The 15,076-nt window shown below is 57.2% G+C and overlaps 1 protein-coding gene across 1 annotated transcript; it reads right to left on the reverse strand.

Annotated features, from left to right (window-relative positions):
• Positions 1-342: 342 nt before the first annotated feature.
• On the reverse strand, positions 343-11,394 carry CUNH16orf78 (chromosome unknown C16orf78 homolog). Its single transcript, XM_036276073.1, has 6 exons — positions 11,245-11,394; positions 8,248-8,361; positions 7,643-7,772; positions 5,912-5,917; positions 2,525-2,777; positions 343-490 (listed from the first exon to the last, which is right to left on the reverse strand). Exons 1-6 carry the CDS (start codon positions 11,392-11,394, stop codon positions 343-345), a joined length of 801 nt encoding a protein of 266 aa, XP_036131966.1.
• Between the last annotated feature and the right edge of the window lie 3,682 nt (positions 11,395-15,076).

Consider the following 15,076-nt stretch of genomic DNA (forward strand, 5'->3'; position numbering starts at 1 on the left):
CCCTTCGGGACGTGTGGAGGGAGGAGTCCTCCCCGGGAGGCCCTTCGGGACGTGTGGGGGGAGGAGTCCTCCCGGGAGGCCCTTCGGGACGTGTGGGGGGAGGAGTCCTCCCGGGAGGCCCTTTGGGACGTGTGGAGGGAGGAGTCCTCCCCAGGAGGCCCTTCGGGACGTGTGGAGGGAGGACAGCCCAGTGTCTCCTGACTGGGATCAGGACAAACGCCGCGTCAGCACCGTGATCCATGCCGATTAACCTGTTTTCCAGTCACCGCTGTCTGAGGGGCCAGGCCTGGCGTCGTGAGCCGGGGGCAGCTGGTGGCGAGGGCACCGGGGGTCCCGGGGGCGTTAGAGGGCCACGGTGGGGTTCGTGGCGAACACCTTCTTGGCGTCGATCTCCGCCTCGACCATGTGGGGGTGGATGTCGACCACCAGCCCCGCGTCTCGGCACAGCTTGAGCAGAGTCCGGATGTTGTTCTTGGACAGCCTCAGGTACCTGCGGGACACACGGTCAGCGAGGTCAGCGGAGGGCCGGTCACGGAAGCCGAGGTGACCAAAGAGTGTGTCCATGTCAGCGCTGTGGGACCTCCCAGAGGGCCGGGTGACAGTGCTCTTGTAAGAGTGGGGCACCCCAGCTTTGTGGGGGGTTCATTGGTAATAGACTCAGTGTGGCGACATGTATGCCAAGCACTGCCCTGCCTGCCTGCCGCCCCCACCCGCCCCCGATAAAGGCTCACCATCTTTGTTTTTGGTTAATCCTCACCAGAGGATATTTTTCCATCGATCTTTAGAGACAGTGGAAGGGAGGGAGGGAGGGAGGGAGGGAGGGAGAAGCACCAAGGTGAGAAAGACATATGGATTAGTTCTCTCCCACACGCGCCCCGACCGGGGTCGGGGGCCAAACCTGCAACCCAGGTACGTGCCCTTGACCTGGAATCGAACCCGAGACTGGTCGGTCCATAGGCCGACGCTCTAACCACTGAGTCAAACCAGCCAGGCTCACTGTGTTTGACTCAGTAACCCCACTCGGGCCCTCAACTTATCTCAAGGGAAAAAATTAAATGAACAGAAAAGCTAAGTAAATAGAAGTGTTCATTTTGGGGTTATCAACAGAGGAATGGTTAAGCAAGTAAGGGGGCTATCCCTTCAAGGACTGCTCTGCTGGCATTAAGGGGGCATCGGGGAGAAGGGGCAATGTGGCCGAAACTGCCCAGTGGGGAGAACACCCAGCCTGCAAACTGTCCTCTCTGGGTGCCGCCCGGGGCATCAGTGAGGCTGAGACAGGACAGCGGACACACAGGCTGAGCGAAGCCGTAGGAACAGAGCCCCGTGTTTTCTTTCAATAATATCCAAACAATTAAAAAAATCAGGCCGTGGATTTGAACTAAGCCCGAAGCCCCACACTCCTGACGCACTGAGGACAGAACTGGTCAGCCCTGAGCTGGCTCCCGGCTTTGGTGTCAGGACACAGGCCCCCCGTCGGGCCGCTGGCGGGTTGGCTACTTTGCTCCAGGTGCTGGGGGAGGAGCTGCACATTGGTACAGCCTGGGTTTCCTGCCCATCGGGAACGGCCTCGCTTCTCCGAGGTCTGCCGGGGCCTCCCTGTTGGTGCAGCCAGCTCAGACCCCACCGGCCCCGCCGCCCAGCCCTGGCACTCCACCGGCTCGGGTAGCCGCTTTGTCCTTCTCTTGGACGTTTTTCTAGTGGCTCCTTAGATGCCGTCTCTCCAAATAGCCCTTCCCCTTCCTTGAGGGTGGAGGGCCTGTCCCATCTCTTTTCTCCCCGCGTGGAGCCCGGCGGGCACGCTGTTGGCCAGCGTCAGTGAGAACCCATCCACCCGAGGTCACGGGCATGGAACTCAAGAGCAACAAGCCCGAGCCAGGAGCTGCCCCTTGGTCTCCCAGCCGGGCCGCGAGTGGGCAGAGGCTGGCACCTGAGACCACCTCCGACCTGCGGGTCAGGTTGCCCCTGCCAACTCGACCAGGACACCGCGTCGCTGTTGTCCCTGTCCTCCTGGACGGGAGTGTCTGAACCTGGTCGGTTCCGTCTCCAGGGCGAAGGACAACACTGAGCCGGGGAGGGTACTTGGGTTTGGGGTGCAAGCCAAGCTGTTCGGTGTGGCTGAACACCAGAGGGTCTGATAACAAAGAACAAGCAAGGAGGGAGACCCCTCAGGGAGAGTAGCAAGTACCCGTCTCCGTTCAGGCCCCTTCCGGAGTCTGCGAACCAAACGGAGAGCAGGTGGGCGCTGCGGAGGGTGGCTGCTGTCACCAGCTTCAGGGCCCCGCGCCAGGGCTCTCGGGATCTGCTGTTAAAGAGCCACTCTTCCTTTGGAAGCATCGGGGTTCCTTTGGGAAGCGTGGAAAGCGCGTCCAGGGGCTGCCCACCCAGGCCTCGGGGCCCTGGCCGGGGAGGCCTCCGCCCCGGAGCAGCCCGCCCCGCCCGACCTCCGGGTCAGCCCAGGCGTCTGGCCGGGGCCGCAGCGAGCAGAGCTCCCCGGACAGCTGGCCCCTCGCACAGGGAGGCTCACCGGCAGCTCAGCACCTCCTCCGGCTTCAGCGCCTTCACCAAGTCCGGCTTGGGCTCCGCGTTCTTGTCCAAGAGGTTCCTCAGCCTGCGCTCGTAGGAGGAGTCGGGAATCTTGCCCACCCAGTCTCTCAGGAGGGTCGACTTCCGCCCGGCAAAGGCTATGTCCTGTGTGCCGGGGTCGGCCACGCTTTGTCGGTAGTAGGGCATTAAGCGCTGAGCGGGCTCTGGGGTGTTGGAGTCCTTGTTGTCCAGCTCTGAAATGCACAGGAGTCACCTGGAGTTAGACCCTGCGCAGGGGACAGGGAGGGTGGGCAGCAGGGGCCAGCAGGACTGCACGGGCTTCCCTGGCATCTGCTCGGAGACCACATCCTCCGGCAGGTCCCCCAGCATGTGCTTAACCCTCCTCTTTCCTCCCTCCTTTCTGCTGACTCCCAACTCCCTTTCTTTTCCTTCTTTCCTTCATGCTCCTTCTCAATTTTCCCTTCTCTCCTTCCCCAGATAGACTTCACCTAAAAGGGAACTTAAGCCCAGAAGGGTTACAGGAAAACATCAGAGGAGAACTACTTTGAGCTGTTGTTGTTTTTTTTTTAAATATGTTTTTATTAACTTTTTTTTTAGAAAGAGAGGAAGGGAGAGAAAGATAGAAACATGGATGTGAGAGAGAAACATGGATGGGCTGCCTCCTGCACGCCCCCTACTGGGGACCAAGCCACAACCCGGGCATGCGCCTGGACCAGGAATCGAACCAGGACCTCTCAGTCCCTGGGACGATGCTCAACCACAGAGCCACACCGGCCGGGCTTCAGCTGAGTATTACAGGCGGAGGACAGAAGGAACAGCTGAAAGTTAAAGATAGAAATACACGAACTAGTAAGTGTCTGATTTTGCCCAAATATGGGAATTGTACTGATTGAAATAATATTGGAGCTAGAGCTTGGAGACCTTTTTTTTTTTTCCTTTTTGTCAGATTTACTCGTAAGCATTTTACAGATTTTTACTTATGAGAATGGAATATTTTCTTCCTGTTTCCATCTCCAGCTGGTGTGACTCACGTAGAGAAAAGACTCTTCTTTTAGAAGATATTTCTTTTCCCACACCAACGGGCACACCAAATTTTATTGATTCCCAACTAGAATGTCTTGAGTTTTGCTGATATGCAATCATATCAGGAAAAATGAAAATATTTTCCTTCTAATACTTGTAAAAACTATACACTTTAGATGTATCCTTTGATAGATTTTCCCAAACAATGTCAATGATGATGACAGCAGTCAGGCCTTGTCTTGTCCCTGGTTTTAGTTAAAATAATGTTGGCCTTTCATCATTTAGAATGATATTTGCCACTATTCTTGGTGTATGTCTTACATACTTAATAGCTTCACTCCTACTTTACATAGGGTTTTTATTAGTCATAATTGCTTGGTTCTATTTATTGATTTTCTATCATCAAAGATCGTATGGTTTTTCCTTTAACTTACTGATGTATTAAATTGCGTAATCAGATATAGTGATATTGACAACCCAGCCATTCCTAACCTGCTATAGTAAGCCCCACCTGCCCGTGGTGTGTTATCCATGTCAAGCATGGATCTAGCTGATAGGTTTTCATACGCTGAGTATCTTTGCCACAGGTTTTTATATTTTTTGCATCTATATTATCGTGAGGTTGTCCTACCTTTTGCATAATGTTTTTTTTGTTGTTGTTTGTTTTTTATCCTCACCCGAGGACATTTTTCCATTTTTTGTTCAGGTAGAGTGGGAGGGAGAGAGAGGAAGGGAGAGAGAGAGAGAAACATCGACGTGAAGGGACGCATCGAGTGGCCGCCACCCGCACGACCGACCAGGGCCGGGGACAAACTGCAACCGAGGTACGCGCCCTTAGCGGGAACCGAACCCGGGTCTCTCCGGACCGCAGGCCGACGCTCTAACCGCTGAGCCAAACCGGCCAGGGCTGCATAATGTTTTAATATTGAGATTGTGATGGCTTGTTAAATCAAGGCAGGACTGTCTATAGTTCATGGATCTGCAATTGCTGAAGGAAAAGGCGAGCACGCTTTGTAAAGGGGAGAGCGCCGGTGGGAAGCCATGCGTCTTGGTGTCTTTTTTAGTGAGAATGTGACAACCACCTTTCAATGTGCACTTCAGAAACTGCTCCGTTTGCCTTTTTCTGCTCTTTATTATATCAATGTTGATCATTTACAGTATGAGAGGAAATGATCCATTTCTTCCAGATTTCCAAACGTATGGTACAGAGATGCGCGTAGTATTCGATTGATGCATTTAATGTGTTTATCTTTGCTTATGTGCCCGTTCTCATCCAGGACCTTGTATATTTTTACTCTTCTTTGTAACGAGGCTCAGGATAATGTCATATTATTCGCTACGTTTTTTTAAAAAAAATAAGTTTTATTTATTTATTTTCTTTATTGATTTTAGAGAGAAAGGAAGAGGGAGAGAGAAAGAGAAACATTGATGAGAGAGAACATCGACTGGCCGACTCCTGCACGCCCCCTACTGGGGATCAGTCCACAACCTGGGCATGTGTCCTGACTGGGAATGGAACTGGCGACCTCTTGGTGTATGGGTCGACGCTCACCCACTGAGCCACACCGGCCGGGCCGCCACATGCCTTTTTCAAAAGCTAGCTTTGGATGTATTTTGTTAATCTCAGCTGGTATTTAATGTATTCATTCTCTCTCTATTATTTCTTCTATCTTATTAAATTAATAAAAGTATTGTTTCTTTTTTCTTTGCCATTTTTGTTTTATGAAGACAAGAACCGTTGCTATCAGATCTTACTCTCAATTTTCTCCTTATCATAGATTTGCCTTCATCCTATAGATTTTGGTATAAAACAGGCTTATTTTCATTCCCCCCCCCCCTTTGATAGAAGAGTATTTAGGAATAAATTTCTTTTTATTTTATTTTATTTTTTTTATCCTCACCCGAGGACATTTTCCCATTTTTTTGTTCAGATAGAGCAGGAGGGAGAGAGAGGAAGAGAGAGAGAGAAACATCAACGGGAAAGAAACACGTCGAGTGGCTGCCACCGCAGAACCCAAACAGGACCGGAGACAAACTGCAACCGAGGTACATGCCCTTCGCGGGAACTGAACCCGGGTCTCTCCGGACCGCAGGCCAATGCTCTAACCGCTGAGCCAAACCGGCCAGGGCAGAATAAATTTCTTTTTAAAATTTTTTTCTTTTTAATGCTCACCTGAAGATATTTTCCCATTGACTTTCAGATAGAGTGGGAAGGAGGGAGAGAGAGAGAGGGAGAGATACATCGACGTGAGAGAGACACACTGATTAGTTGTCTCCTGCACAATCCTGACCAGGGCCGGGAATGAACCGCAACTGAGGTACGTACCCTTAACGGGAATCAAACCCGAGACTCTTTGGTACGTGGGATGATGCTCTAACCACTGAGCCTAACCAGCCAGGGTGGAATGTATTTCTTTTTTTTTTTTTTTTTTTTTTTTATCCTCACCCGAGGATATTTCTCCATTTTTTGTACAGATAGAGTGGGAGGGAGAGAGAGGAAGGGAGAGAGAGAGAGAAACATCGATGTGAAGGGACACATCGAGTGGCTGCCACCCGCACGACCAACCAGGGCCGGGGACAAACTGCAACCGAAGTACGTGCCCTTAGCGGAAACCGAACCCGGGTCTCTCCGGACCGCAGGCTGACGCTCTAACTGCTGAGCCAAACTGGCCAGGGCTGGAATGTATTTCTTAATTTCCAACTGTTAAGTTGGGGAATCTTCTAATTTTAATTATTTTTAAATTATTGATTTAGGATACTGTAGGTGGCCCTAAAATCTTTGCCTTTTTTTGCTGCTGTTGTTGTTAGTCCTCACCTGAGGAGAGTTTTTCCATTGATTTTTAGAGAGAAAGACATCGATATGAGAAAGACACATCAATTGATTGCCTCCCACACATGCCCTGACCGGGGCCAGGGATGGAACCTGCAACCCTTCAGTCCATGGGCCAATGCTCTAACCACTGAGCAAAACCAGCCAGGGCATTCTTTACTCTTTTGAATGTTAGTGTTCTTTTTTTATTTTTTTATCCTCACCCAAGGACACTTGTATTCATCTTCAGATAGAGTGAGAGGGAGAGAGAGAGAGAAACATCGATGTGAGAGGGACACATCGAGTGGCTGCCACACACAGGACCCCAACCGGGGCCAGGGACAAACTGCAACCGAAGTACGTGCCCTTAGCAGACACTGAATCCGGGTCTCTCTGGACCGCAGGCCGATGCTAACCGCTGAGCCACACCGGTCAGGGCTGTTAGTGTTCTTTTGTGATGAGCACACAGATGACTTTTGTGAGTATTGTTTGGCTGTATAAACGCGTGTGTTCTTGACTCATCTCTGAAGTCGTGGTTGGCTCGTTGCGTGGCTGGAGCAGTCTCTGAACTTCTGTTACCGTCTAGTCGGTCTGCTTGGCTCTGAAGGAGGCGTATTCAAGCCCCCGGCACAGTACCACAGACAGATGACGTATTCCAGGACTGTCCATCCGAAACCTACGGAATATTATTAACCAGTGGCACCCTCATAAATTCAATAAAGGAGTCCCCCGCTACAACTGTATTTTTATCAGGTTCTCTGTCCATTTTTAAATGTTGATCTATTTAGTTACTATACTTTTTGGTGTAGGTTTTAAGGCTTGTTACTTCTTCTCTTTAACAAAGTATCCCTTTTCGTCTGTGTGTTGATTTTAGCCTTCATTTAACCTCGTCTGTTTGTATTTCTTATTTCTGTCCTTATCCTTGTTTGGTTTTCAATCTTTCTGCATCACCTGGTTTTCCAGATTTCGCTTTTAGACGCGTTGTCCCCTCAGCTCCCTCCTGGGGCATTTCCTGCAGGCGAAGGGGCGCGTGGCTGAGAAAGTCCCGGCAGGTTCCGAAATCTGCCCGTATCCCTCACTGAGCCGACTGACCTGCCGGCACCGGGACCGGACTGGGGGCTGCAGGTCTTACTCTCGTACACTGTACGCTTCTCATTTCCAGGTTGATGCTACTCTGAGTCTTTGTTCTTGGTAAGTAAACTGTTCTTCCTGTGGGCTTGTGAGATTTCCTGCACAGAGTCCGGGAACGTGACCAGCACCTCTTACCGGACTTCATGAGGCCGTCCTTGCTGTAGTTGGCGGGGACCATGCTCAGGCGCTTCCCCTTGGTGTCCATACTGTACAGCCTTCGGTACCTGACGGGGTCCCCCTCCTTCCTGGAGGGCAGCTTTGAGGCCTTGGAGGGAAAAGGAGAGAAGTTACGGGCTGGGGAACAGGCCCTGGCTTGCCTTCCTCCACCCCCACAGGAGCCAAGGATTCTCCGAACGGCGGGCAAAGGGGCCAAAGCAGAGACCGGCTCTGGGGCGTGGACAGGTTGGTGCCTGTTCACCAAACTCCTCGTTCCTGCGGCCCCGTGTCCGTGGAAACCACACCAGGGCACTTAGTCTGGGTGCTCTCATCTCTCGGCCGGCGTTCCCACACGGTGCGGGGAAGCGGTTGGAGGAGCGCAGTGTCCCCCGGGGGAGACCGCCTGGCAGGTGCGGCTGGCTGGATGGGGCGGGCTGATTTCATGTGGGTTAGTGTGAGGCAGAGTGGATTTCAGAGCCTTAAATTATTTGTTTAAAAACACAGCCCGACTCTGTGTGGGAGCAGAGTGGGTACCCTTCCTCAAGGCGGGGAGCCCGGTGGGGGTAGGTGGGAGAGGCTGTTACCTGCTCAGAGAATGACACCCGTCGGGTGTCTTTTGTTGCCTGTTTCGGGGTGATTTTAACTTTCTTTTTCTCCTTCACAGTTGCTTTAGGGGGTGCTACTGGCATGGTCTGTTTCTGAAAGGGCAGAGAGAACTGTGACCCCCACCATGGCCACAGAATGCCCTGCGCCCCACAGAGGGGCAGCTCCTTGGTGACGGGCTGCCCCTCCCCTGCACCCCGAACTTTAGCCCCCATCTGGCACTCCTGCCCCCCCACCCGTCCCCTGCCTCCCACATGCCTGGGGTCTGTGTCACCCCCCCCCCCCGGGCAGGTTGTCCTTCACTTCAGAATTCCTACCACCCTCCATGTAAGGGCCCCACTCCCTGGCCCCCCAGAAGCCTTTCTAGCTGTGACGTCTCGGGGGCCACAGCTGGCTGCCTTGTCAGCCAGAGCAGCAGGACTCTCTGTCCCCAACCCCTCCTGCCCTCACCTCCCACCCCGTTCTGTCCCTCTGAGAGCTGTAACCACAGTCCCTTCCCCCTGGCTGAGCGCCAGCGCCTGGAGGGGCTCCTGTGCCCGTGCCCGGCCCCCCGCGCCCGCTGGGCAGGCAGCGGAGAAGCGCAGGTGAGCACCAGCCCCACCGGTGAGGGGTGGGGCAGCCACGCCGACTGGGCCTCCTCGCGGGGTGAGCCTCTGTGGCGGTGGGGGGTCAGTGGCCGAGCCCACCGGGTCAGATGCCTGGCTGGGCACCCTGTCCTTGGTTAGTGGCCGAGCAGCCTGGGCAAGTGACTGCTGTCTCTGCGGCTTAGTTTCCTTGTCTGATGGGCCAGCGGCAGGACCCAGCTCCCAGGGTCATCGTGAGAACACGAACCGCCCCGTGGGTGCGCCGAGCCTCCGTTGCGGGGCCAGGCATTATTTCCAACAAAGCTACATAGAAGGCAAAGCTGTGCCCGGGTGACTAGACCGTCGTCTTCGTGAGAAGACACGGCACCCAGCGTCCGCCAGAGACAAGTGCCATCTGTACGGAGCGCGGGCCGGGCCCGAGTGGGCCGCAACCAGGCCTCCGCGTCCGGCCCCGGGGCAGGTGGTCGCCGGGCCTGCGGACCGAAGGACTGGGAGCCGGTGAGCGCACAGGTGCTTCCGGGCCGCGAGTGGGGAGAGCCGGGAGGGGCCGGGAGCCTGACAGAGCCCGTGGGCTTGGGAACTGGGTCAGTCTGATGCGCTCAAGCGAATTGCGCCTCATCCTTCGGCCGGGCCGGGAGGGGCTGACCAGGTAAGTGCCATGCCCAGCGCAGGCGGTGCCCCAAATCGCCATCAGGGGTGCCGGCTCCCACCCCTCCTTCTCTGGGGACTGGGGCGTCAAGGGCAGGCGGAACCCTCCCCAGGGGAGACCACTTTCCAAGGGCACGATTTGATTTCCATAGATGACGGGCCCTGGGGAACCGTGGGGCACTGGGGCGAAGGGGGAAACTGAGGAAGACTGGATGAATGCTTGGGTCCCCCCCAAATCATGTGTTGAGATCCTAACTCCCAATATGACGGTATCAGAGGTGGGACCTGTGGGGGTGACTGGGTGTAAGGGTGGAGTCCCCCTGAATGGGGTCAGTGCCCTTAGAAGGCCGCTCTCCCACCCTCTGCCCCCTGTGGACACTGCAAGAGGCTACCTGTGGGCCCGGAAGGGGCTCTCGGTAGACCCCAAATCTGCCGCGGCCTTATCTGGGGCTCCCAAGCCGGGTACTGTGGGGAGGGGACTTCTGGTGGCCAGCCACCCAGTCTGTGCTGCTCTGTTTCGGTGCCTGAGCTGACAGGCTGGAGAGAACCGGATCTGAGGCCTCTCAGAAAGGAAGAGGTGTGTCGGCGGGGGCTGCAGGGGGCAGTGGCAGGGACAATGCTCCTTGACCCTGGAGGGAGGGAGGACAGAGGTGTCTGGGGACAGTGGGAGGGACGCCAGCCTGCCAACAGGGAGACCCCAGAAGCTGCTGCCCCTCAGACCTTCTCAAACACACACCAGGTGGCCTCAATGTGCCCCTCACCTCGACTGAGCGAGACAGTGTCTTCCTCGCTCTGGCACCCCCCCTCGCTCTGCACCCCTCCCTCGCTCTGGCACCCCTTCCTCACTCTCGCTCTGGCTCCCCTCCCTCGCTCTGCACCCCTCCCTCGCTCTGCACCCCTCCCTCGCTCTGGCACCCCTTCCTCACTCTCGCTCTGGCTCCCCTCCCTCGCTCTGCACCCCTCCCTCGCTCTGCACCCCTCCCTCGCTCTGCACCCCTCCCTCGTTCTGCACCCCTCCCTCGCTCTGACACCCCTTCCTCACTCTCGCTCTGGCTCCCCTCCCTCGCTCTGCACCCCTCCCTCGCTCTGCACCCCTCCCTCGCTCTGGCACCCCCACTCGCTCTGCACCCCCACTCGCTCTGCACCCCTCCCTCGCTCTGGCACCCCTCCCTCGCTCTGGCACCCCCCCTCGCTCTGCACCCCTCCCTCGCTCTGGCACCCCCCCTCGCTCTGCACCCCTCCCTCGCTCTGGTACCCCCCCTCGCTCTGCACCCCTCCCTCGCTCTGCACCCCTTCCTAACTCTGGCACCCCCCCTCGCTCTGGCACCCCTCCCTCGCTCTGCACCCCTTCCTTCTCCCAGCACCTCCTTTAGAGACCTCGCGTGCACATCTCTCTCTGCCCTGGACCTAGGAATCACCCCCTGGCCTCTTGCCAGTTCCACCGCCAGGAATGCTTTGCTCCAGGACTTGGGAGCCATGCCCTTGAGATGTCTTCACCCAGGAACACAGCGCCCCACCTCCGACCTCTGTGGGGGGGTAGAGCCCGGCCACATGAGTGGCAGCTAGGGACTCCGCGCCCGACCCCGCAGACAGGCGGCCTCCCTGACGCCCCCAGCACCTCTCCGCTAGTTCCCCCCAGGGCATAGGCCCTCCCTGCCCCCCGCCCCCTAGTGGAGCTCAGGGGGAGGAGTTCAGTGTCTCCCGCGCCCCCACAGCCTTGCACCGAGCCTCCCTGAGGGCGCACACCTGGGGCGCCTGCTGCTTCTTCCCCTGCCTCCGCTCCAGCCACTCCAGCACCCGCGTGAGGTCGGACATGCGCCTCTCCTCGGCCGTCCTCCACGTGGACTTCCTCTCCGTGGGCAGGAAATCCTTCGGGTCCTCCGGCTTCTCTGACATCGTGGAGTCTGGGCGGTGCCTGGCCGAGAAGGCGCGGACGCTCACTGCGCACTGGGACCCCTGCCTCTAGGTGCTGGCCTGGATGACTCAGGTGTGGGGTGGTCTCGAGGTGTGGACAGAAAGGGCAGGTTAGGCCTTAAAAGGGTGGGAGGTCTAGGGGGTGATTGTGAGGTCATTCTCAGCAGTCAAACAATGACTCTATGAGGCCATGATGACAAGTGACGACGAACAAGTTGAGGAAGGGAATGTAAAGCTATGAAAGCCTGTGACAGGACTAGATGGGGTGGTGGCTGGGCCACACTTGAGCTTGGGGCTCAAGAGTAAGTAGGCGTCAACAGGGCTCTGGACCAGCTGGATGAGCACGTGCAAAGGCCCTGTGGCAGGATGGAAGTATGCATGCTTGAGGAGCAACAGAAGGCCAGGATGGCTCGTGAGACATGATGCTGGAGAGGTGGGCAGAGGCCAGATCAGACAGGACCTGGGAGCTCACCTGCTGGCTTAAACTGGGAAGAAGAGGGAGCAGAAGAAAAACAAAGGCGCTTGAACAGAGAGGGAGTGAATGGTCAGGGCTGGTTCTTAACTTGTGTGGAAGGAAAGCATGAAGTATGCAGACGTGCAGAATCGCTATTGAAGGCTTCTGTGTGACCACTGGCCCAGGGGCCCCGTGGCCCCCGCTGGTCACCGCCTGCCTCCACGGGTAAACAGCAGCCTGCATGCGTGGAACCACATACACACAGTTCTCTGTGTCTGGCTGTATTCGTTTTACAATATCGTTGCAGGATTTGGGTAATTCCGTTCATCTTCGTGTTTGTGGAAATGTGTTATGTGCCCGTGGTTTTGAAGGGAGAGAGCGGACCCTGGGGCAGCACTGTGCACGTCCTCTCATGGCCTCCGCCCCCCGCTGTTGCCACGTAGAGTCGGCGACGAATCCACGAACCGTGTCGCTGTGGACGGCTCCTCCCTCCCTCCCAGATGCTGTGGCAGGACCTCGGCAGTCAGGCTGCCGACGGCAAAGCCGCAGCCGTGTCCAGCCTCGGGCTGGACGTGCCCGCAGAGGCCCCTGCGCTGGGAGGAGACCGAAGCCCAGGGAGCCCGAGAGCCCTGCCATGGTCAATGCAAAGTAGCGGGGGACCCGGAAATCTCATTAATGGGGGTGAGGCCTGGAATCTGCATATTTCCCCCAAAGACTTTTCATACCTAATGCATTAAATCAGGGGTCTCAAGTTCAAGCAGATCACGGAGGAGGGAGCTGGCTGAGGGCCGCGTGGGGTGCGGAGTGGAGGGCGCCCGCCTCGGTGCCCGGCTTCAGCCGGTGCAGCCGCATGCAGAGGTCAGCGGAGGTCAGTGGAGGTCAGTGGAGGCCAGCCTGTGTGGCGGAGCTTCTGATTTTGTAAGAGAAGCGGGAAATCCCAATTTATGTGAAATCAGTTGGAGACAAATTTAAAAAGAAACGCTGATTGGACGGAGCCCACATGGCCCTGCTTAGGCCCGGAACGCCCATCACAGCCTCTGACTCAGTGGGCCCTCCCAGCTGGGAGTCCCTTAGGCCAATCTCAAGACAAACTGAGGCAGAGAGAGGGGCAGGAGGCTTGCTCTAGTCCAGCCGGCCTGGAACCCGGCTCTCCTGACCCCAGCCCACGACAGCACAGTGGGGTTCCAGGAGAGAGGTCTGAGAAGTAGGGCTCAGGCAGCAGCCACCCCCGAAGGCCGAGGACGCCCCGAGTGTCGACACAGGTTTGAACGCACCGCGAACCGTTCGGCTCAGGCTCGGAGACACCTGAGGGAAATCCACGTGGTGCAGTGTGGTTCCCGTAGAGAAGGGCCACTGTCTTTCTTACTCTGTCCTCCTTTCTGGTATTCTAATACCCAGTGACACTGCCTTCTCAAGGGCCGTTTAAAATATGTACCATCTCATGAGAGAGAAGGGCGCCCCGGTGCTGGTGCACGTCCCACGGAGCTGTCACGGGCCCCCGCCTCGGCCGCGCGGATCTGCCTCAGGACACATCCGCCCTGGTTTTCCGGGGCACCCCAAGCAGACGTCTCAAGTAGGCCACAGGATGGATGTGCTGTGGCGGGGCCGAGATGGACACGTGTGCAGCCCGCAGCCCGTTGGTCCTGCAGTGTCCTTCCTGTGCATGCCGGGCCCCGGGAGGCCCCTGGCTCCCTTCCCAGGGACAGGCTCGGGCTGGAGGGCAGTGAGGGCATATGAAACCTCGGACGAGGCCCCTGGCCCTGCTTGCTTGGCTGTGGCCCACGACCTGGGGCTGGCTCTGCCCTTCAGTCTGCGCTTTGACTGGTCAGTGAACAGGACCCAACAGGGGGCTGCAAACAGGCGAGTGACCTTTGGCTTACAGACGTCTTCTGTTCAGCCTGCCAAGTGTTTGAGAAATCAGGGCATGTCACTGAAAAAATTCAGAGTTCAGGTTTGTTTTATTTATTTTTTTTAATCCTCACCCGAGGATATCTTTTCCATTTATGCTTAGAGGGGAAGAGAGAGAGAGAGAGAAACATTGATGTGAGAGAGGCACATGGACTGGCTGCCTCCCGCATGACCCCGACCAGGGCTGGGGACAAACTGCAACCGAGGTACATGCCCTTGGCTGGAATCAAACCCGCGACTCTGGTCCACAGGCTGACGCTCCAAACGCTGAGCCACACCGGCCAGGGCCAGGTTTGTTTAATAAATGACTGACCTGGTAGACTGGGCTGACCCTCCCCCTGAGACAGGCCCAGGTGCCAGTGTTACCACAGCCCCACCCAGCCCTGCCCACCCATCTGCGTCCCCTGCCGGTCCCTGCAGACATCTGAGTCTGTGACCCCCAGACGAGGCAATGACTCTGACCACCTTACAAGGTGCAGACTTAGCCGCTCTCTTTGAGCCAAAGAAGTGGGGATTCTCACCCCATTTCGCAGGCTTGGAGCCCAAGGACCAGAGACACCCGGGGCCGGCTGTGTGGTCACTGTGCCAGGGAGCTGGGCTCACACCTGCCAGACCCAACCCCCGTCTCCCAGGCGCCGGCTCCGGCTGGGCCCTCCAGCTTGCTGTCAGCGCGGCGCTGGCCTGCAGCAGTCTGCCAGGGGTGGGGCCAGTGGACAGCCTGCCAGGGGTGGGGGACAGTGGACAGCCTGCCGGGGGGTGGGGGACAGTGGACAGCCTGCCAGGGGGTGGGGGACAGTGGACAGTCTGCCAGGGGGTGGGGGGCAGTGGACAGCCTGCCGGGGAGTGGGAGACAGTGGACAGCCTGCCAGGGGGTAGGGGACAGTGGACAGTCTGCCAGGGGTGGGGGACAGTGGACAGTCTGCCAGGGGGTGGGGGACAGTGGGCAGTCTGCCAGGGGGTGGGGGACAGTGGACAGCCTGCCGGGGGGTGGGGGACAGTGGACAGCCTGCCAGGGGGTGGGGGACAGTGGACAGTCTGCCAGGGGGTGGGGGGCAGTGGACAGCCTGCCGGGGAGTGGGAGACAGTGGACAGCCTGCCAGGGGGTAGGGGACAGTGGACAGTCTGCCAGGGGTGGGGGACAGTGGACAGTCTGCCAGGGGGTGGGGGACAGTGGGCAGTCTGCCAGGGGGTGGGGGACAGTGGACAGTCTGCCAGGGGGTGGGGGACAGTGGACAGTCTGCCAGGGGGTGGGGGACAGTGGACAGTCTGCCAGGGGGTGGGGCACAGTGGGCAGTCTGCCAG

This window comes from Molossus molossus, unplaced genomic scaffold, assembly GCF_014108415.1.
Source record: "Molossus molossus isolate mMolMol1 unplaced genomic scaffold, mMolMol1.p scaffold_m16_p_21, whole genome shotgun sequence".
Classification (NCBI taxonomy): Eukaryota; Metazoa; Chordata; class Mammalia; order Chiroptera; family Molossidae; genus Molossus; species Molossus molossus.